This window comes from Taudactylus pleione, unplaced genomic scaffold (genome assembly GCF_031769625.1).
Source record: "Taudactylus pleione unplaced genomic scaffold, aTauple2 ptg000114l, whole genome shotgun sequence".
Classification (NCBI taxonomy): domain Eukaryota; kingdom Metazoa; phylum Chordata; class Amphibia; order Anura; family Myobatrachidae; genus Taudactylus; species Taudactylus pleione.
The window spans coordinates 28,586,564-28,610,916 of record NW_028284516.1 but is presented as its reverse complement, the minus strand read 5'-3'; the positions used below and the strand labels follow the sequence as shown (position 1 = coordinate 28,610,916).

The following is a 24,353-nucleotide window of genomic DNA, read 5'->3' as shown; positions in this document are numbered from 1 at the left end:
TGAAACACCGTTATTGTTGAAGGACCCTCCTATACATTTATAACTCATTCCTTTTTATTTTGCCTACCCCCTCCTCTCCTCGCAATCTCTGCCCTTCCTTTTCTAATTTCTTTATATATTGTTTTTTTTTATCAGTTATGCTTATATATTGTTCTGTTTTGTTACAGATACTTACAAATATTGCTGGCTTTTATCCTACTTTGATGTGCCTTGTACTTGTACATGTTTGACTTTTCTTTAACCCACTGTTATTTCAGTGTCAATTTATTTATATCAGTTATCAATTTATGGTAATCATATGGTTCACTATCCTTTGACATGTTTTCCTATTGTATGTTTGCTCTTTAATATCTCAGTAATAATAATAATAATAATAATAATAATAATAATAATAATAATAAAAAAAGACTGGGGCTGATTTACAACATGTGTGAGTTGAAACTGGGTAAAAGGAGCTGATGTTGCTGTGTTGTACTTAACTACTCTCTCGGAAGGTCTGGGAGACTCCAAATTCTTTGCGTAGTTCCCTGGACCCCAAGAAGAGTGGGAGGATCTCCTGTATTCTGCCTATTTCCTAGTGAAGTGAGCAGGGTTATGGAGTTAATACCGCAAGTCCGTAGGGAGGGAGTGGGGCCAGTATGATGTGATTATATATGTATTCTGATCAGCCATAACATTAAAACCACCTGCCTAATATTGTGTATAGTAGGTCCCCCTTGTGCTGTCAAAAGCTATGACCCATTGAGGCATGGACTCCACAAGACCACTGAAGGTGTCCTGTGGTATGTGGCACCAAGACTTTATCAGCAGATCTTCTAGGTCCTGTAAGTTGTGAGCACATCACACAGATGCTCGATCTTTGTCATGTTCCTCAAACCATTCCTGAACAATGTTTGCAGTATGGCAGGGCGCATTATCCTGCTGGAAGAGGCCACTGCCATCAGGGAATACCGTTGCCATGAAGCCGTATACTTGGTCTGCAACAAAGTTTAAGTAGGTGTCAATGCAACATCCACATACTGTATATGCCAGAACCCAAGGTTTCCCAGCAGAACAATGCCCAATTCATGTGCCCATTATATACTTTTGGTGGTGGACAGGGGCCAGCATGGGCCCTCTGACTGGTCTGCAGCTGCACAGCTACTGTATATTAGCTCTTCTGTGGGGTAGGACCAGATGGGCTAGCGTTCACTTCCTATGCGCATCAATGAGCCTTGGGTGCCCATGATCCTGTCAACGGTTGTTCTTCCTTGGACTACTTTTGGTAGCTGCATACCGGGAACACCCCACAAGACCTGCCGTTTTGGAGATGTCCTGACCCAGTTGTCTAGTCATCACAATTTGGCCTTGTGAAAGTCTGTCATATCCTCACACTTGCCCAATTTTTGTGCTTCCAATGCATCAACTTCATGAAATCACCGTTCACGTGTTGCCTAATATATCCCATCCCTTGACATGTTCTGTTGTAATGAAATAACCAAAGTTATGTATACACCGAAAAACCATAAAATTAAAACCTCTGACAGGTATATGCAGAGCTGTACCTAGACAATTTGATGCCCTGTGCCAGAAAAAGCATTGGCGCCTCCCCCTCCCCCCTCATGATTCAAATAGGGACAACACAAATCCAAAAAACAGCAGTGGTCTTGCGGTAAATGGCCATGGCCACACAACAGTACCCCCAATTCAAATTACACCACACGATAGTGTCCTTTATTCACATTATGCTACACAGTAGAGACCCTTATTCATGTTGTGAAATACAATAGAGCCCCATATACATATTGCACCATACAGTAGTACCCCTTACACATTATGCCTCACAGTAGTACCCCTTACACAATACACCACACAGTAATGCCCCTTATACATTATGCCACAGTAGTGCCCCTTACACATTATACCATACAATAGTGCCCCTTACACATTGTGCCACACAGTAGTATCCCTTACACATAACGCCACACAGTAATGCCTCTTACACATTATGCCACACAGTAGTTCCCCTTACACATTATGCCACACAGCAGTGCCCCTTATGCATTATGCCACACAGGAGTGTCCCTTACACATTATTCCACACAGTAATGCCCCTTACACATTATGCCACACAGCAGGGCCCCTTACACATTATTCCACACAGGAGTGTCCCTTACACATTATGCCACACAGTAATACTCCTTACACATTATGTCACACAGTAATGCCCCTTACACATTATGCTTTAGCATATCCCCCCCATCACGTCAATCTGTGTTTTGCCTTTATGTAGTCACTGAATTCCTTTTTGACCTCTAATATCCTTTCAATTAGGGGATAAAGTGGGCAGGAACGGGGTGGAACTGAGTTCCGTCACCTCTAATGGTAGGTGGAACTACTACCACCTCCACCAAGTCCCTGCACAGAAGGCTCACAGTCAGAGAGCCCCTCACTGTCTGCCTAGGGAGGCTCAATTTCTTCAGAGAAACCAGCATATAGATAAGGAAAGAATCAAGCGAAGGCAATACATAGGAATTGCAAGAAAACATTGGGCATCCAACTGACAGACTAGTTTGTGGGGACCCCATAAAAAAACTCAGAGGGACGGCAGAAAAATAACACTGATGATATAGAACACTTTTCACACTTGTTTTGGCCTGTCAGACTGGGGGGGTGCGGAGTAGGCGACGGGAGAGATGCGTTCCACCACCTCTCCAGGACCACTTTAAGCCCTGCTTTCAATTGAAAATAGAATGTACGTTATCACATATTCGATTTACATTTAGGGTTTATCGAATGCTTATTTGTATTTGACAGTACTGATAATACTGACAGAACTGATGTGGCATGGTGAACACATTCCAAAAAGATCCCAGACCTGGGTTTTTATGACAAGGTAGATATATGAAGTATTTCTGTACAGGAGCTTTTATAATCTGTCTACAATATTGGATTGCTGTACAATTGATGGAATTCTGCATAGCCAAGGTTTTATTCACTGCTAACGGAAACCAAAAGCTTATCGAGATGTACTCTGCTGGCTGAAATATAACATGTCAGTGGAAAACATCTGACTTTAGAAAGTGAGCTTTCATTGTTGGTTAACCTTTTCACTATCACAAGCATTCAAGTGACATTTGGCCTTATAATACTAACCATTAGTACTAATCTATTATTAAATGTAGTATTAAATGGCAAATCCCTGTGGGGACAGTGTATTAAAATTGTATATAGTCAGCAAGGCTACATTACATAATATACGTACAGTACATGTATTGACTATGAGGTCTATTCATGAAAAAAATTAAGACAGAATTGGTACTTTTCACTATATATTACATCGGTTTGATGCGATATATAGCTTTGTTAAGTAACAATTCATGAATACTTACCTTTTTGCAATCCGGTATCCAGGGGTCCGACGGTCCTATCTTTAGCTGCGGTCTAGGGGGAGTAGCGCAGTGCGCATGTGCCGGCGGCTGAGGTAAGTGGAGGCTGCAGTGGCTGCTGGCATATTAAATGGGCGGAGCTACTGCCGGTTGCCGGGCAGAAGACAGGGATGTAAATAACTTCCCTTCCCGCTTTGTGACGGTGTTCAGATTACGTGTGAATACACAGGAGAAGCGTAAAGCTGAGCTTTCGATCCTTTAATGAATCGCACTCACCATACTACAGTATGATGATGCGATTCAGCCACAGAGTGGGGGTGCCGCTGGAGAAGTATTGAACCCGCTCTGTGAATAGCATCAAGCAGAGTTAAGCCCTTTTACCGCAAAACAGGTCTTTTCTCTGCTCTATGAATATACACCTATAGCAGTACTGTAGAATGTCTATGATAAATGGCTAGTTTAGCAATGTAAAGTCACAGGGGCTGATTCAGAGATGGACGCTATAGCGCAGCCGCTGTGCTAAAATATACAAAAGCCGCAGCAGGCAACTTAAGTAACAAGATGAAGAAATAAACCAAAATGAAATGAGATGCCAGGGGCAGATTGGGAATTTAAAGTGGCCCTGGAAAAATTTTGAAAGTGGCCCTATGTGCACGTGCCCAAAAAGTGGGTGTGGCCTTGTGGCAAGGAGCATGACCTCGTGTGAAATGCCCTGTTTGCAAGCCACTACACCCCATTTTCGTCATGCTGATAGCCATGCCCCCAGTCTCCCTCTCCAATGAATAAACACTGCTAGCATGTGAATGAGTATTTTCTAACATATATGATTTCTCTGCAGCGGGGAACCTTTTAAGAAACTGATCTTCCCTGGACGGGCAGTGTCTTGAGTCGGTATTCATTATTCATGCAGGAGATCACATGTACTGGAAGCCGCCTGTTTGCCAGATAATATATAGTAACATGGGGTTTGGTGCAGGGCAAAATGGAAATTTCCCTGATCAAACAATTTTATATTAATAAACTATATTTGCTATAAACTGATATTTTATATCAGTTATGGTTTTTTTTGTGTCTTTTACTGAAGATTACTCTCCCCCGTTTTCTTCTAATCCTACCAGTGGTCCTACCTGTGTCTCTCCATCACCATCCCCCTGTGTCACTCCAGCACCAGCCCCCCCCCCTGTGTGTCTCAACAGTGCCATCTCCATTGTGTCCCCCAACTCCATCTCCTCTGTGAACCCATCTACATCTCCTCTGTGCACACCCTCCAGGGTATCAGTGGAGAGGGCTGTCCTAATGATGGGGGGGGGGGTGTTAAGTGGTGGCTGCATTGTTCCCAGTTAGGAATGTAGTCACATGGGAAGGTGGACATTGGATTGAATGCTGAATGAGGTGGGAAAGCTGGGGGGGGTGAACTGGGGGACACTGTGCCTAGGCTGACTGGGAAGTCCTAGGTGGGGGTGCAGTAGGCTGTTTAGGGAGGGAAGGGGAGACATTGAGCTGGCTGGGAGACACTGAGGTGGAGGGATCAGTGAGATGGTGGGGGACACTAGGCTGGAGAAGGGGGATACACTGGGATGGGGGGGGGCACCGGGCTGGGGCAGATACATATTATGTAAATACAGTAAAGGTTGTGTACATGATGAAGTAAGATGTTCATTTGAATGTGGATCATGGTGTGTCTAGAGGTCCCATGGTATTATCTGATCTGAAGTGTTTTTAGCCACTGCGTCAACGTGCACGCTAACTTGACTACTACATTTAAACCAGAAACGTGGAGTAAGCTGGCAAAGTGATAGGAGATCTGCACATTGTAGTTGTCCTCTCTGCTTTTACAGAGGGTATTGTTACAGCCTGTGCCCAGCGGGAATCTTCCCTGTGAAATATACGGCCTATCCGATCCTGCCAGACGCTGAATATCAGTGACAAATTGCACTAAGTTGTGTCACTGTAAAAATCAGCTGCAGAGAAATCCAAAGGGGACTGTGTACTCAGGTATCCCCAATAATCCACAAAGAAAAACAACCTGTTGGGACCTGCGCTAGCGAATTCCCTTGTGAATTAATATGGCAGAACAAAGCTGAGCACACTTCTATAGCTAAAAATTATCCTTAGTTAATGTGTTATATATCAAATCTATATTGCAATAATGTTATACAATGTAATAGATCACAACAGGTGTATATTTCAAATTGATTCTAAAAAGTTTTGCAGACAAATTAAATGGATAAAATAAAAAATGTCCAGTTAGATCATAAATTGTCTTAATGGAAAAAAATACTTTCTTAGACTTATTTCTTTATTTCTTGGATTGTATTATTGACAAATGTGCTGTACTGTGTATAACCCTGTTCTATAGAATAAAGCATTGTTGTTTTCATCTATTACCGTTTTTCAGTGATCTGCGAACCCCGAATGATCGTAAGTCACAACCGACTTTCAGTCCTCCTTTGGAATCTTTGTCAAGGAACAATTTAGACTATACAGTGCCCCTCTTATATACCTCCACAAATAATTACAAAAATACTCCCCAGACTCCACCCAAACCAGAAGTTCTAGACTGGTAATAGTCCAGTGTGAAAACAAACAAATACAAATACATAGCTTGCTATACAAATCAGAATAAATAACATCACAAGTGTGTGGTACCAACATCAGTGTGTAAATTATGTGGGACAGAACCCACTTGGTAATTACCCAAACTCACCAGACAGCATAATACTTGGAAATCGAGTAAGCCGGACATGTGTTCCAGCTTGGAAGCCACCTACGGTAACGGTATGAACAGGTTTATCCACCAGGCTGGACAATCATATTGGGGTGGTATTCAATATTCCAACCAGTGGCTAAATATCTGGACAGCTTTTGACAGTTGTGTGCTAAGAAAATTGACAGCTATCTTGCAAATACCAACAGACTTTATCCAGAGCCTCTCTGATATTTCAGCTGCCCCGAGTACTAACCTCTCTACATATTTATACCTATATAATACTTTCAGAAAGTCTGTCCCATCTTCTCAATGCGTGCACTGTGGAGGAGACTGGACACACCAAAGTGAAGAGGACTGGCCACCGGGAATCAGGTAAGTATGAAAACACGGGAAGGGCGAGGCAGGACAGAGCGATGGGTATGTGTTTGCTGGGACAAAGTGGTGGGGATGGAGCCATGATGGGGGAGGGGGGGGCATTGGAATTGGGACTGATTTGCATCCCCTTCATATATAGGGGCTGATGTCGTGGGCATGTAGCTATTCTTCTACGGATCTCTTGCACCCAGCATAGGGCTGGCGCACATGCCCATACTAATGATGACAGTTGTGGCTGTAGACAGAAAAACAGTGGGCGGAGCGGCTTCCTAGCTAAAGCTGCATGGATCCTCGCTTTAGCCGTACGGAGCTTCTTTAGCATAAAGTAGTAATTCAGGCTTCCGCGGCATCACACAAACACAGCCACTTATATGTTAAGCCACCAAAATCCAAACATGTAAATACATACCATAACTAAATGGAGTCACTTTCCCATGTCATGTATAGTATCTTATTAAGAATGTTCCGTTTTGTTTGACCAACCCTGAAATAATGTAATTTCTCAGTTTTTCCTCCACTTCAGTAGGTTAATGTTGACTGTATTCAACTATAATTCTGGGAATTCTAATTTAGATCTGTGACTGACGTCTGGATCTATTTCTTTGATCAACCACTAAGGGGAAAATTGCCTAAAGGTTGGTTTGATGTTTTTGATCGATTTTCTGTTGATTTTGCAAACTGGACATTTACTAAAGTCAAAACGACCAACAACCCTACTTTAGAACATCGGACCAACAATCAATTTTTTCCAAAAGAATAGGATCCACAGATTTACTAATGGTTGGTTTTACAACCAGTTGCAAAATTATGGGAAACCCACCCAAACAATAGACCTGCCAGAGGGAGGTGAGTTTGGCAGAAACACTACACAAATCACTATGATCTGTGCATGCTTTCTTATGGTGGGTGCACACTATACAGATATACAGTTATCTGCAGGTCGAGTGATCTGCAGATATATCTGCAGATGATGGTCGCTCATACACACTGAAGGGCCATCATCTGTGTCTGGCCGCGGGTTCCGGCGGGCATTTCGGGGGCGTGTCTCGCCCCCTTTCCCGCAGCAGCCGCTGTGCGTGGACCGCCCATACACACTTGTCGATGGACAGATATGTCTGCAGACATATCTGTCCATCGACTATGCAGCACAGCCAATGTGATATGTCGGTGAACGACGACATTTGCCGACATATCTGCCATAGCTGGGTACACACTGGCCAACGGGCAGCAGATATATTGGCCGATCAATTGATCGGCCAATATATCTGTCAGTGTGTACCCAGCTTTAGGGTAAAAAGTTAAAATGTTATAATTAAAAAAAAATGCCTTATTGAAATACAATGTCATACTTACCAAATCCTTGGGTGGCCTCCTCTTCGGTCCATGTAGGCATCCATAGATATTAAGAAAATAATTAAACATTGATGGAAAGAGAGCCTCTCAACTTTTAGCACGAAAGCTTAGCGAGAAAGTTGCTAAAGCCTTAGTAATGACCCTTTATAATTCCGTAGGCACTAATGTGACTAACCCTCTTGCTATATCTAATGTCTTTGCAGACTATTACCAGGGTCTGTATAATTTGTATTGTATGATCCTGCCAAACCTCAACCTTCCTCGGAGATAATATCAGCTTTCCTCTCCAGTCAGTCCCTTCCGACCACTAATGACCAGACTCTCGATTCTCTGAATGTCCCATGAACGATTCAGGAGGACTTAGAAGCCATAAAATCCCTGAAATGGGATAAATTTCCGTGTCTACTATACTCCACCTTTCAAACAGACCTTGCTTCTCTACTGTTAGGAGTATTTTAAGCGGGTTCCTCTCTGGGTACTTTCCCCTTGACATGCTCAAGGCACGTATAATTACTATTCCTAAACCACGTAAAGGGCCTATACACTCCAAAAATGTTGTCCCTATAGCTCTGTTAAACACAGATATTAAGTTATTTGGCAAATTAATAGCAAGCAGGCTGAATCCGTTATTACCAGACTGGATCAATCCAGATCAAGTGGGATATGTAATGGGAAGGCAAGCTCCGACCACACTCACCAGGCACTTAATATTTTGGAGTACTATGACTGTAGAGGGGACCTGCTTCTGGCACTCTCGCTAGATGCAGAGAAAGCCTTCAATAGGCTTCATTGAGGCTACACGAAGACAGTCCTGGGAAATTTTGATGTTTAGATGCTATTCTTGCATCATACTCGTTCCCGGGGGCTCACACTTTTTGCAATTACTTCTTGTCTTCTATATTAGCAATGGCACCCATCAGAGGTGTCCATTATCCCCACTAATCTTTGGATTGACAATTGAACCCCTTGCAGAGCTTGTTCGGTCTTCTGCATCGGTGACTGTGCCTTTAATTAATATATCACAGCATAAGATATTCTTATTTGCAAACAATGTCCTTCTTTTCATTACCCATCCGGAAACCTCTCTGCCAGACATTAACTCAATTTTGGATGAAACTCTAGTGCCTCTTATTAGTTAAACACATCCAAAACAGAAGTGCTCACCCTAATCGTTCTCCCTTCAGTAATGTTATCACTTAAAACAAGATATAAATATAATTGGAAAGGTCACTCCCTTAAATATCTGTGAATTTCTCTTACAGTTAAAGTGTACACTCTTTTTGACTATAATTATGGTTCACTATTACAACAACTTTGCTAGAGTTACCCTGGATATTGTGTAAAACTTTTAGAACCACGCTACAGAGATCTTTACCTATAACAGCCACCATTTTCCGATAGATAATCATGAGCTCACTGGTACTTGGATGCCACCAGGGCTTAATTTAGGGTAGTATGAGCTTACACGAGAAACCAGGTGACCACAGGGAGTAGGTTGGAGTAGATGTTGAACACAGACTGTTATCAGGCTGGGTTCAGATACAGCGCTGAAGGCTTTTTCAGGCAGGTGAGAAAGTACAGACAGTAGAAGGCAGGAAAGGTAGACTGTAACCAGGACTCATACAGCACAGAGTTCTCAGCAAAGCACCAGGACCAGCTAGCAAAACACCAAGGCATGAAACTATAACTAGCAATGAGGCTAAGCCCTCCCTACCTTTTATCACACACAGGGGCCAATCAGATTGCCCAAGCAGGGACAGGCCCCTTTGATACAAACATGCTGCAGCTGTGGGGCTGCACATAGCAGAGCAGTCCAGAAAGCATCCCAGCTGATTAAAATCAGCCAGTACCAAAATTTAATGCAGCTGCTGCTGGCTGCAAATGGCTTCCCGGTCTCCTAGTGACGGGCGGAACCCAGCAGGAAGTTGTGAGCCGCGGCAACTCATAACAAATTTAAGATTGGATGAACCAAGAGGTTTCTTGGATGTGACGAATGGCGGCTGTTAAAATGTTTTTTTCTACCTAAAATACTGCATTTGTTTCAATCCATTCCTAGACATCTTCCTCCCTCCTGGTTCCATGTGTTTCACACTATCCTTAATAAATATATTTGGAATAATAACAGACCCAGAATGGCAAAAATATATATTATGATGCTGAGATCAAATGGCTGAATGGTGTTCCCTAATTGAGAATTTTACCAAATCTCATGTTTGATTAATAAAAGCGATTGGTCTCAATCCCAAACTATGGGCTGCGTTAGAAAGGGAAATGCTAGGCAAGTTTCCCTTAGGGAATTTACTTTGGATTTCAGTTAGTTCCAGAAGGTTACTGCCTTCAACATCAAGGGCAATAACTGCTTATCCCATGCTACTTAGCTTATGAAGGCTAAGCAGCTTGAGATAAACTACTTAGGGGGGTATCCAATTAGCCACGATAACCCTTTTTTGGAAAAACGTTTTTGTGCAATCCAATTAGCCGTGGTTTTCGCAGGTCCAAAGTCTTCCATAGCAATTATCCCAAATTAGTTCTCACCATCTCTGAGTAGGTGAAAAGTTGTGCAAAATCCCCATTTTTGGTCTAAAAATGCAGAACCCCTGGGACACCCCCCTTAATGACTAATTAGGCAAAAATATTTTTTTAATTAGCTTATTTGGGCTAACAATGACATGTCATTTTTGGGGTGAAGAAGCAAAAAAGCAGAAAAATGGGTTCAAAGTCGAGGGTTAGTTGTTTTGGGGGAATGGGATTGAAATGCCGGCAGCTGTTTAGGATCCCGACAGGGGCAGGTAAGTACCCTAACCCTCCCTTAGTGGTGCCTAACCCTATCCTACCCCCGGGAGTGCCTAACCCTAACCCCCCCCCTTACCACTCCCTAGACCTAACCCTCCCGGGGGGGTGCCTGACCCTAATCTCTCCCTGGGGGTGCCTAACCCCAACCCTGCCCCCTAGGGGTGCCCAAACCTAATCTCCCCCCACAATCCTAACCCTAACCCGCTAGACTCCCTAATCCTAACCCTCCCCCTCCCCGCGGCTAACGCTAAGGGAGCCCTGGCCTCACCTTTGCTCGGGATGGCGTCCTCTGCGTTTCGGCGTTGGGATTATGATAGGCTTCAGTATTTCAACACCTATCATAAATCCATAGCCGGCATTCCGCTGTCGAGATTGTGACCGGTGGCCGCAACATGACTACATCCCGTTTTGGGGCACTGTATGGATGGGGCAGGTGTTTTACACATTGCCTTGCATTGCAGCAGGTGAATTTTCTTATTTTTTTTAAAGTGCCCTAAAATGACTCAAGAATGTACATACCCCCATTTTATGTACCCGTAATTTAACTAGCGGATAACCTTTGGCTTTAAAAAATGTATTTCTATCTTTTTTTTACTGTTAGAGAAAAATGCATATAACAGCCATTTGACACTATTTAAGAACTCCGAACCCTTTGATTATGGCCAATAAAAGATGTCTATAGTGTTACCCAATATTAGTTTACCTTTTTTTTTACCTTATTTCCCCATTTTCACCTGTACTTTTCATCTGTTATCACTGCAAGAATTATCGTGCTATCACCAGTTTTGTAATTTGATCGCATGATAAACGGAAGCGCGCACACATGCGATAAGCGCCAAATTCGTGCCATGGCTCCGAAAAGTTTTCACTGGAGAAAGATTATCGTTATCACGGTTTAGCATTTATGAGCGAATTACCCTCTCTTCAGTTAATTTATCGGTACAAGTTTTCGCAAATCTTATCCCTTAAACCTGTCTTCATGGATATATAGAGGTATTAATACTGTACGAGATTTATAAAGGGATTATACGCTTATGTCATATGCTCAGTTACAATCTCGCCTTTCACTATCCTCTGTTGATTTTTATAAGTTTCTTCAAATAAGACACTCGTTGCATTCTTTCCCATCCTTGTTCTGTCCCTTCCCATACTGTATCTAAAATCTCTTCCACTAATTGCTGAGGGATTATCTCATTTTGGTATTCACGTTTGTTATCAGCCAAGTCATTAGATAAGCTGCCGGCCCAAAGTAAATAAGAAAAGAATCTTGAAATTTGTTTAGAGCCTGTAGATTGGTCTCAATTGTTTATCTCAATATATAAGATATCTAAATGCATATCACATATTGACATGTACAGTATATGAAACTATTTTATCGTATATATTTGACCCCAGATAGGCTACATACATCTGGCCTTCGCAATCCAATATACAGCATGTTGGCGAGGATGTGCTGGTGTTGTGGATATTTTGCACTTTTTTTGGCGGTGTCCAAGTATACGTCCTTTTTCGCGGGAGGTGGAGGACTTAATTTTGCAGGTTATAGATTTCAGAGTGAATCTATGCCCAGAAATGGCTTTTACATATAGTCCCTGAAACTGTTCTGCACCATCACAGATACTGTATCTTCTCAGTCACAATTTCATTGCCGCAAAGGCAGCTACAGCCCAATTTTGGAAACAAGATAAGTCTCCCTCAATATCGTTAGAAATAAATACAATTGAATTCAGTATAGCTTTTTAATGGAGACACTAAATTGGTCTCATTCTACCTCAACTAACTTCCTGGTGTTGAAATGGTATAGAAATGGTATAGCTGGCAGGCAGGGCAGGATTAAGGGGCGGGTGAAAGGAGCAGTCGTCCCAGGGCCCCCACACACAGGAGGGCCCCCACACACAGGCCCGACGATGGAGGGACTAGGGGCACAGGTGTACCGCTGCCTGTGCTGCTACATAATCAGCAGGGCGCAGGCAGGTAATGGTACGGGGACAGTCCAAGGGAGCCGCTGTAACTTTATTGCACTGACCACCCCTGGTGCAATAACGTTTCTTTTGTTTAATCGGCGTATTGCGCTTGACATCATGACGTCACGCAGCGCTGCACCTGCTGAAAAGCAGACAGAGCAGGCAGCAGAGGAGCCGTGGTGAGCAGCTGGAAAAGGTAAGTGTGGGGGCTGGGCACTGGGGAGACTGTGGTTGGGGAACACTGGGCTGGAGAGACAGCAGGGGTCTGTGAGGAGGTCACCAGGGGCAGCACTGTGGCCATATTGGAGGGGGACAAGGTAAGGGGACAATTTATTGGAGGGGGCCCCCACAACTTAGTTGCCCCGGGGCCCCCAGCAGCCTTAATCCGGCCCTTCTGGCAGGTGTATTATACTAAGGGCCCAGATACTGTATAATGCCTATGATATGATGTACTCTGTTAGGTATATTTCATATGCATACCCATTATATAATATTTCTCTTGAGCATATTTTATATAATGTATGTTCCTGATTCTCCCTTTCCTCTCTTCCCTTCCCTATTTCTGTACCCCTGTAATTCCTTGAAAAATTATATATATCGATGGAAAATAAAAAAATGCACTGCACTCATTGCGTACAGTGCTAGCGATAAATGATACCCCCCGTTACCTCCTACAAACGCTCCCTGAACGTCAATCACACTGCTGTGAGTGATTATGGTAATGTACCTTGATGCAGGAGCAGCTCCACTTATACTCATGTGCAGTTTACCAGTAATCACTCAATTGCGTATATACATCTGCATTATCAGCCCTATAAACAAGTTAAATCTTGGGCACTCTAAAATCATCCTCTCAGAAATCGCCAGCATCACACAAACTGCTTAAACTCTATACTGTATGCTGTAACGTATGAAGACCTTTCCTGTCCCTCTAACACAACAGGAACAAGAGCATGGCCTTTTAGCTATAATTATAGCCCAAGAGACAGCAACCATCACACAACATCACCTTTCACATGTTTGAAACATAATTTTTCTTGCCTGTTGCAACTGGTTTCTAAAGATACTTTACATTTCCTCCTCTCTGTGACCAGAAAAATAAAGCCTTGTATTTCTCCTAATAACAGTCTACTATGTCAGCCTGATTGCCTGGTGGAATGAAGCTGTGTCTCCTACCTGAGATTTAGATATCTCATTATGAATAACTTGGTAGTTTTAAATGGTGTCTTTCATCCCACCAGGCATCCAAAATGTTTTGCCGTCCAGGCACCATTGTAATAAACGGAAGCCCCCATTCCAGATGTTATACTGACAAATCACAACATAACTGATTGGTAATATAGCTTTATATAACACAACATACAGTCATTTTACATTTCCTGCCTTCACTCTTTCATGGAATTTCACTTCTTTTCGCAGCCACTTAAATACCTAATATATTTCAATGGACCCATTTTCCTAATTAAACGTGTACGTTAAAATTACATCACAAAATTTACTCAAATACACTATTTAGTACTGTCATAAAGCTGCAGCTTGTTATGTATTACAGAACTGCTCTGTACAGTATAGGAACATATAATCTCCCGGAATTAACATCCAGAATATAATGAGTTTTCCTGGACTCCTTGGAGAGCTGACCACCTCCAGATATCGCCCACTTCCCCAGTGGGGAGAGGCGGAGAGAGAGAGAGAGGGGGAGAGAGAGAGAGGGGGGGAGGGGGAGGTGGAAAGGGAGAGACACCCCGGCCATTTTCCATGCCTCGGGCATGGTCTGAATGACCTACTCAGAAAGTCCATTAACCCATAGAATTATGGGCAGAAGCCACAGAAAATGCCAGTCTTTATGTACAAAGGGACTGAGACTTAGAAGATTGACCCATATAAGTACCTGCTAAAGATGACTCTTCCAACATGTCGGTGCACCCTGATCATCATGCCAACCCTACACCACCAGAAGTCTTTGGCCTTCTTGAGCACCTTAGGAACATGGCAATCTTATAAAAAAAGAGGAAACTGTTGGTACTACCATGAAACCATCATGACATTCACTACGCATGCTGGATCACTGTTATTGTGTTGTACCAAACTACTAGGGGCTTCAACCTAGACGCCATCCTGTAGATCTATGGCAGAATCCTCCTGTTCACAACTGAGTGAAGGCAACCAAGTGGAGAGACCACTCTCCAGACTTAATGGAATGGCAGCTTAGAAATCATCATTCCAGTCGTCCACTCTTGGGATGAAAAGTGCCAGGAAGTACCGTTTGAACCAGCGGTCCATCCTGACTGTTTTATCACCAAATGGGTCTGAGGTCCCCTTTTGTGGTCCAGGTATGCCACTGCCATGGATATGAAGGGGTCTGGCCCACAGGAGGAACGAAGCTCATAGCAGAGTATCTAGTGCTGTAGCTTGGCAAAACCATGTTACACTACAGGTAGAGCATATTTAAAATGTGCAGACATATTTACAGTTTACTGCAATGAAGATATCTTTGTGCCACTTTCATTCCCTTGCAGAGCGCTATGGTATCAGAGCCGTAACTAGACTTTTTGGTACCCTGTGCCAGAGAGAGCATTGGTGTCACCCTCCCCCATTTTTTAAATAGGGACATAAGATAGTGCACCTGAAAAAGGGCCATGGCCTCATGGGGAAGGGCCAGGGAAGAGATAGGGGAGGCCAGGAGATGCTGGGGATAAAAAAAAAGAGGAAGCTACAAGTGAGAATGATAATAAACCGGAAACTGCCAGGCCCAAACAGCGCCCCCTGCCCTGCGGTGCCCTGTGCCATGGCATAGGTCGCAGTACCCTAGTTACAGCCCTGTATTGAACCCTTCTATTAAGTCATTGCTGCTGAAAGGTGTCACACCAGTTACTGAATCCTAGAGGTTCATATACTTATCCAAAAAATAAATTTACTGCTGGATCATTTTAATCAATAAAATAATTAAAAATGACATACTTTTGTGTGTGTCATTTGAATTAGTGGGTTCTCTTTTTATGACTTCTAGCTGAATTAAACACGAAATGACGCCAAAAATGTACAATAATGAAGTAAAGTGCTGAGACTCTATATAGGTGTCAAATGTCACCAATTTCATCTCTGTGAATCTCCAATGCTATTAGAGCGTTGCACTTAGCATCTGTTCCCCAACGGTAAGAGTGACAGGAGAATAAAAGAACAGAACTCTCCCATTGTGTATTATACTGCACACAGGACCTGATTCTGGCATGGTAGGTATTGCAAAGCCGCAGCGAAGCGGCTGTGCAATACCCTACAACTACAATGTAAATGCAGCAGGAGGCGTCTGTAGGAAATGGACACTTCCTGCATGCATATGCGATCCGAGTGCTGTGGCTCTGATTCAGAGGCGCTTGCTATTTGTGAGCGCTCGCTCTGAATCAGGGCGGGCCGGTTATTTTTTAACCAGCCTCCAGGCCGCTCACTAAGCTGTGGGTGACCACCCACAGCTTTAGCAGGGGGCCTGGCGATGATCGCGACCATCGGGCTTGCGACGAGATCCTTGTGGTAGGGTCTCGTCCACCGCAAGCCCCAGTGAACTTCCTGCTCTAATAGAGCAGGAAGTTCACTACAGACATCACTGGTGATGTCAATAGGGCTGCCCACAAACGGCAGGCGTTCCTCCAGGAACGCCTCCGTTTGTCCAGCCACCCCCCCTTGCACACCTACAAAACGGGGCGAGCTGTCAATCACAATCGACAGCCGCCCTGTCTTGTAGTGAGTCCTGCAGCGAGTGAAAATTCACTCGCTATGGGGCTTGCGCACTCCGCGCGTGCGCACTGCCCGGCCATCGACCCATTTGCGAGCGCTATGCATCAGGCCCAGTGTCCGAAGACTCAGCACCAGATAACCATCGCGACCATCGATCCATTGAGAGATAGACCAAGGGAGGAGGAAAAGGAGAAAAGTTTGGAGGCAACAGGGCCAGAAGAATTGTTAAAGTCCCCCAAGGTGGCAGTTAAATTATAGAGCAATTTGGAGACAAGACCAGGGGGACAGAAGATGATGGCCACACGGAGGTGGACAGGGTGAAAGAGGCAGAAAGACATGACCTCAAAAGAGAAGTAGAGGCAAGGTTCAAGGAAGAGCAGGAGGGGGAAAGAAGGATTTGCAAACCGTCACCTTGTTGGCCCATAGATCTGGGAGTATGGGAGAAGGACAGGCCCCAAAAAGAGAGAGCAGCAGGATCGGATGTGTCGGCGGAGAGTCAGGTTTCAGTGAAATTGAAGAGGTTGGGGGAATTAGAAATGTGAAATTGAGGAGGTTGAGGGAATTAGAACTGAAGAGATCATGGACAGAGGCCGGTTTGCTGCACTGATCTGTCATTTCAAAGAGCACTGGAAAGACAGATTTGGATGAGATTGTTGGGGTTGCTTATCCATAATTTTTTCCATTTTAGAATATATCTATGGCGAAAGAAGATCCTCCCATGAGTGTTTGAGTGAGGAGGTTAGTACAATAGAAAAGTAGTCAAGTATTTTGGCATAATTGCAGAATCTTAATGACTCACAATGGAAAACAAGTTGTTCTGTGTACATGAGTATCCCATCCAGAAGATCATTCTGACTCTGTAGCAATTGAGGACAATTTGTGTTTACTTGACAATAAACATACGTGATGAGTCAGAGTACTCTGTCGGGGGAATGTCCTGAACTTGTTCAGTAGTCTAGTTTATACTTTTGAATATTGCTATTACTGTAGCCAGAAAATTTGCTCCCTTCCCTGGCATAAACCTAACCTTCCCCCTAGTGCCTAAACCTAACCTCCGACTACCCGCACCCTAAACCTAACCGTCCCCCCTTAGTGCCTAACCTTAGTCCTTCTCCTAGTGTCTAACCCCTAATGCTAACCCTCCCTATAACCCCGCTACTTACCTTAGGGATGGCGGTGGTCGGGATGCCAGTGCCGGGATTCTGACAGGTCAGATGTCGAGTTTTCCCTCAGAGGGGATCAGGAAGGGGGAGGGTAGGTTTTATCTTTCTGATGTTTAATGTTGCAGTCTTGCAGTAGGTGTACATGGTGGCTAGGAATGTCTTGTACATATTTATTTACGTTTACAGCATAAACACTTGTAGGTAACACTTCAAGCAATTACTCTAATTTTCCCTCAATGCTACACTAATACTCTTTCACACCAAAATCACGGGTCTGACCTGGAATTTGGAATACAGTTCCAATACAGGTCAGACCTAGAACAGACCCATTTCACACTGAAGCTACGATACGGATTATTCTCTTGTGATGTCATTTACACTGCACATGGGTGCATTGGAACTGTTCTGCCGGCACTTGGAGATGACATCATCTTCTAGTGCCGGATTCCGCCTCTCCCTATGCTGTTAACGGACCCAGGTCAGATGACCCATGTTACACGTTCACACTGCCCCTTAACCCGAGTCCTTCCTGTGTCCAACCCTGCAAGCTACCCGGGATGGAGACCCTTTCACACCGAGTCGTAACCCGGCAGTAACCCGGGTTGAAACGGGGTAATAGTTGCTTATGCTGGGAGACTAATTGATCATGGGAAACCTCCTGGACTTCTGGGAGAGCAAGAACTTTCCCAGAAAAGTGCTTACATGCCTGCAAGATGGGCATAGGTGTGCCACGATGATGCAGATTTATTATTTTGGTGCTCATTTATGGTGCTGGTTTTGCTGGCATCGCCATTTTATTCTGAGGTATGTATTTCGGTCTCATGTCATCCGGGGGTTGGTCCTTTATTCAAGTCTCATTTTTGCCAGCTGCATTAAATAGACACCTGTTACTGTCACAAGCCGCCGCGGTTTGCTCCCTGCTCGGGTCCCAGTTGTTGCTAAGCAGCCGGAACACTGCGTCTTCTGGTCGCAGGGTCTGAAGGTCCCAGCGGTTGCCAGCCAACAGGGACGGCAGGCTAAGCCGGGCAGCGCAGGGACTGTTTCTCACTGACAGTAATCAGGAGTCTCTTCTTCTCAGGCAGCAGTTGATTGGTGGATCTCCCTGTATTAAGGCAGCCAGCTCAGTTCCTCCCTGCCAGTTATAACTTATGCATACTGTGTAAGTTGCTGGTCCTTATCTTTTAGTTCCTCTGGATACTCTACTGATCCAGTGAATATGGTGCTCAATTTTTCTGAACATTCTGCTCGGATTGAACGTGCCAGTCTGTCTTACCTGTCCCAAATCTTGTCTAGTACCTGTATTGATTACCCCATGTCTGCTCCTGCTGCATGTCTCTTCTCAGCTCTGCTTGATAGTTATTCATCTGCTGCCTATGCTGAAATACAGACTCCCACCTGCCCTTACCCCAGTGTTCCAATCAGGTTTTGTCCATTATTTTCCTGCCAATACTTCTTGTGGTCTTCAGTCAATTGTGTAAGCCCCTACTGCTAGAGGTTTAAGTACTGGCAGCATCCTAAGTACCGGTGTGTATATCTAACACTAAGAGAGCAAAGAATATCTGTTATAGGCGGAAGACCCTCTCACAGGCTCTAGGGGTCTTACAAAATTGTGCTGGAGTACCATAACAGTTACTAACGTTAAGTTGCTGGTTATAGCATTGACATGCTAGCATTTCCATGTTACTGCCATTGTGCTAATCTGTATCCAATCTACTGCCTGGTTTCTGATTCCTGCCTGTAACCCAGACTTTGCCTTATTACTGCTCCTGCATTGAAGTGAAGCAGCCACCTTTACCAAGATGGCCACCGCTGTCCTTACTGATCATGCTCGACCCCACGACCCGGCACCATCTTGTGTATGTGTCTGAGAACGTACTGCATGGTTGTGCAATACATGTTCCTTTGGGCAAGTAGTACAACAGTTATAACCGTTACAGCTACTGCTGTCTCTAGCATCATAAATGCTTACTCTGTATTACATTCTGTCACCGGTGACAACCACATTTATCCTGAATAAACCTCCAAACCTGCTTAAGGGTGATCTGTCTGAACTAACTTTCTTTTCACAATCCGCTGGTGCCTATTGTTCTACACCAATAGGACATATCAACAGGTTATGGGCCCAGGCACCAAATAATTCTGTGTGTGAAGTAATTAGTGAGTCCTGCATTTGGATCAAATTACACCATGCACTATGCAGCAGCAAGCATAAACTTCATAAAACTGACAGGCTAAGAGAATTATGCCACATGAAAATTCACTATATAGATGCAGCTCAAGCGTGATATACTGTATTATGAAAGACTACAACTAACCCAGGTGACAATCCTAACCCACATGAAGTAGATAGAGCCATGGGGACCATAAGTGTGGAGCAACACATTTACTTCATAGTTCACGGGAAAGTATCAGCATATGACATGTGGATAATCCTGCAGACAGTATTTGAGGACAGAAGTCTCATGAGGCGGATAAATTTGAGGTGTGCACTGTACAGAACCAAATTGAGTGAATGCAGAGACACGAATTACTATATTGATAAGATAATATCTATATCTCAGCAGCTAACATCTGTAGAAGTCCAAGTCGATGAGGAGGAGGTCACAATGTTGATACTACAGAACCTAATGTCAGAATATGAATTCTTAGTAGCTTTAGAGTTTAACATGACTAAGCTATTAACATGACTAAGCTATCAACAGATATCATGAGTACAAATCTGCTGCAGTTCTAAGAAGGCATACCAGTTGAAGTAAGTGCTGATAATACTGCTTTATACCCAAGAAATATCAAGCCCAAGAAGCCCAAGTACAGAAGAGGCTGTTGTTACATAGACTCGGGAGCAACAAGACACTTCAGTTGTAACCCGGAGTGGTTCACATCACTGAACATATGTGATCCTATAAAGATCAGAAGGATAGGGGACAAGATCCTTATAGCTGCGAAAGTCCGGGGAAATAACAGTCTGCCTAAAGATAAGAGGTGAGACCATAGTCACTGATAATCAAGATGTGTTATTCGAACAAAATATGGAGACAAACCTCATTGCCATAAATATTCTACAGCAAAAGAGTTTCAAGGTCAACTTCACAAAGGGCAAGTATGATGTGCAGAATAAAATAATAATAGCACCAGCTAGGTGATGATGGCTTCTTATTCAAATCAATCTATGGAACTCTGGTATAGGAGGCTAGACGACCTGAGGTATGATAACATCCAGAAGATCTTTGATTGGATGGTGCCTGGAATGACCTTGAGTGTACATGCCTCTTCACTGAGGAATCCCTGAAATGGGTATGTTTGGTTGACAGTTATGCTGTCGCAGTCAAAATGTTGACAGCATAACGCCAACCACGGAATGCCTACATGATAGTAATATTATTTAAAGCATTTTACAGTGTCAGCATTATAACTGTAAACATGATGGTAAATTAGAATGCCGGCATGGTAAAGATATTTTAAATTACATTACTACAGTGTTGGCATTCTGCGATTGACTTTATGTTGACATTTTGAATGTTGACAGCATAACTGTTGACCATTTCACTACATGCCCTTGCATGGTCGCAAAAGCCCATTAACGCATTTTACTATTGGGATTTTGAGCTTGATGAATAAGACCCATGATGTATAAATGATGTACAGTACCTCACCAAAAAGGAATAATAATGTAAAAAGGGTGCAGAGCAAGAGGAAAAGTGGTTTGTCAAGGGCAAAAGGGAAAGTCGGTGTTGGGGGCAAAGTGCCAAAGAAGGTTGTGGAGTAGATATGATAAGACAGGTAAAGGGAGACAGACATATAAAGGGGAGAAAGAAAGGACAGACACACAAGGCAGAGATTGGTGTGTTAAAGAGAGACAAAGGTGTACATACAAAAATAGAACCAAACAAACAAGTGGGGAACTAGAGGGACAGAGACACACAAAGAGGAGACAGATGCTCAGACACACAAGGGGGAAGGGGGCAAAAAGGTACACATCCAAAATTGGAGGCAGGGATAGAAAGAGGGTGACAGAGAGGGGAGTGACAGATGTAGAGAGAGCTCCACCTTCCGGCTCCTGCAGTGGGTGATGGGAGAGATGTCGTGATGTCTCTGCCATAGTCCAGAGCGCAGAACACGCCGGGAGGACGGGAAGTGGACAGCGGCTGGTGTGGTGGAAGCGGGGATTCAGGTAAGTGTTGCATTTCTTTTTTGTGTGTGTTTTTGTCCTATTTATATAATAGGCATCAGGGGGGACTACTACTGGGGGAACTATATAAGGGGCACGTCACACAGAGAGGGCCCTGGTTGTAATTTAACCCATGACCCAAGATCTGTCAGGCAGCAAAGCTATCAATTGAGCCACTGTGCTAAACAACAGATGCTCGTGTAAATGCATATATACTATGGTATTTCTTAACTATGCCATTTCCAGTGGTAAAACAAATTTCTACTGTTGGTAGCAAACACAAATATATATTAAAAACACACACGAACACTGACAAATATTGTCTCATACTTTTCTTGGGCCTACTTACTAAAATTCATGTAAATAAAAATAGAAGACATGACACAGAATCTATGCATTGCTTATTTGCTAATTGCAGCTCCTTAGAAGCTATCACAGCTATGGGCTATCACATCTATAAAGTACACCTGTATATGAAAGAAAACAGGTACATGATTATTGAAGCTGATAAAAAAATCTTATTATCCAGGACTGATCTCACACATGCAACCTATGACATAATATAAGAATAATGTCTAACATCTGCACCACAGTAGCACCATAACTTAAGCCGTGAACACATTATACGACCTGCCAATTCGACGCCCGATGGTATGATAGCACGATATATCAGGCGCTCTGTACACACTGCACTATTCGGTGTCCGACCGCCCGATATATCATTCACCTGCATCATCACCCTACTGGCGTCAGCAGCTGGGTCGCTCCATCTGCTGGGCATGCACGGCCGACGGAACAACCCTGATGTCGCTGCGCGGCAGCATGCGTAGTGCATACACACAATCCGGACGATATGTCGGTCCAATTCGCCATAATGGTCCAAGAAATCATCTAGTGTGTACCCAGCATTTCTCACTGTTTAGGAAGTAACAAAAGAACATGGGCAATGCACTGACAGTCATTCATAAGTACAGTAGCTCACAAAGTAACTGATGCAGAGGCAGCAAAGTATGTACCACACCAGTTAGTGTGATGTTTCTGTACATTAATTCACACTACACACATTCAGAACGGTGTACACATGCATATAGTATGCGACCATACGGATTTGCGTGTGTCTGTCACTTACGCCTATCTGTCTATATGGAACAAGACCGGATAGGGGCGTCCTAGCACAAGCCAAGTACAGTAAGGAGGTGTTCCCGCAATCATGAACAATGCAGCCTGTGGAAAAGATATCTATACTCCTGGGAAAGCTATTTTTTTTTGCAGGTGGTCAGGGGCAGGTTCAAATGGTGGATGATGGTGGTGGTGGTTGCCAGGACTAGTGAACCGCATGTGATTGGCACTACTGGTGCTGATTGGTGCTTTCTTCATGGCTTGGCCATAGATTATGCTTTAGGGAGCGTGTTCAAGCAGTTTTTGTTTTTCTTTGAGTGCGAGTAATGGGGAGTTCTTTCTATAGTATTAGAGAAGTGTTTTTAGTGTAAGCATTTATCGCATATAAAAAAGGCTAAAAAGTTTACAAAATAGGCAGATGTGGGACGTAATTGTCTGTGATGTGTGCCTGATGTAAACCAGATGCATATGCTACTAATGCGGACTACAGTATGATGCTTCTCAAGCTCTGCATATGAACGGGAAATACGTTATTTGTGTGTGTGTGTCTGTCTGTGTGTGTGTCTGTGTGTGTGTGTGTCTGTCTGTGTGTGTGTGCATGCGGTTTTTGTTTTAGACAAATTTGCAATCCGACTGTGGCCAACTCTGCATCTTTACAAATGTGTAAACAAATCTTAGTAAATCATACAGTGCTATTAATGCTTCAAAGTATGTGTAAAGTATGTGTGGCCTATTGTTTAAACACTATATGCACACATATTTAGGGCCTTATGTAATTGCCTGTTGCCCCCTTAAAAATACAAGCTCATTCGCTAGAATCGCTGTCTACAACTAGTAGTCATAGGTAATACTTATACAGCATAGTATGCAGCAAACACAAGTACAGAGTAATAGAAATAAAGGAATAATCTGCAGATACTCTTACCCAGCATAACGGTTGTTGTACAAGTGGCAACAGCCGGACAGCCAAGTGTGAAATAGAAGGCAGAGCTGAAAGAGATGAGACATTCTGCATGTGCTGTCCATGATCACACAGGTCTGGGTGTAAGAGAATCTCCTCACAGTGGTAGCAGTGAAACAGCTAGACTGCTATACTATACATCCATATGGTTTGCACTTGGAGTACTGGAATCTGTTAATCAGCTGCTTTGAAAACTTGAGTCCAACTGCTGTGAAGCTAGTTTCTCTCCCTGTAAGTGAAGCTGTAACTCACTGATGAGAAAGATGTACAGTATGACAGTGGGAGGGTCTCTGCACTTGGGTGAGGATTTTTGTGCTTTGTCACTCAGCCAGGATTAGCACTGTCTGTACAGATAGGGGAGGGGTGATTTGGGCTACAGGTTACAGAACATAGAGACACAAGACCCCCTTCCTGTACAATACCACAGTTACTTACCTGGACATACTGTACTTGCTTGTGTGCTGGATGTACCAAGAATCTCCTCCATTACTGCATGAAGGCTTTTTGAAGACAGAAGACAGGTCAGCAATGTGCTCAGTATGAAATATTAAATATGTATGTATGTGTATATATATTAGGGGTGAGCGGGTTCGGATTTCTGAAATCCGAACCCCCCCGAGCCCCCCCGATCCGAGGCAGATCCGAGT

At 43.7% G+C, this 24,353-nt stretch overlaps 1 protein-coding gene across 2 annotated transcripts in view; it reads right to left on the bottom strand.

Moving 5' to 3' along the window:
* CPA6 (carboxypeptidase A6) overlaps nucleotides 1–23,964 on the bottom strand; it is a 161,547-nt gene extending 137,583 nt beyond the window's left edge. For both annotated transcript variants that reach the window (XM_088471583.1, XM_088471585.1), the window contains exon 1: nucleotides 23,671–23,964. In XM_088471583.1, coding sequence (XP_088327709.1) covers nucleotides 23,671–23,771 — 101 coding nt within the window. In that variant the 5' untranslated portion in view covers nucleotides 23,772–23,964. The remainder of the gene's footprint in view (nucleotides 1–23,670) is intronic.
* Between the last annotated feature and the right edge of the window lie 389 nt (nucleotides 23,965–24,353).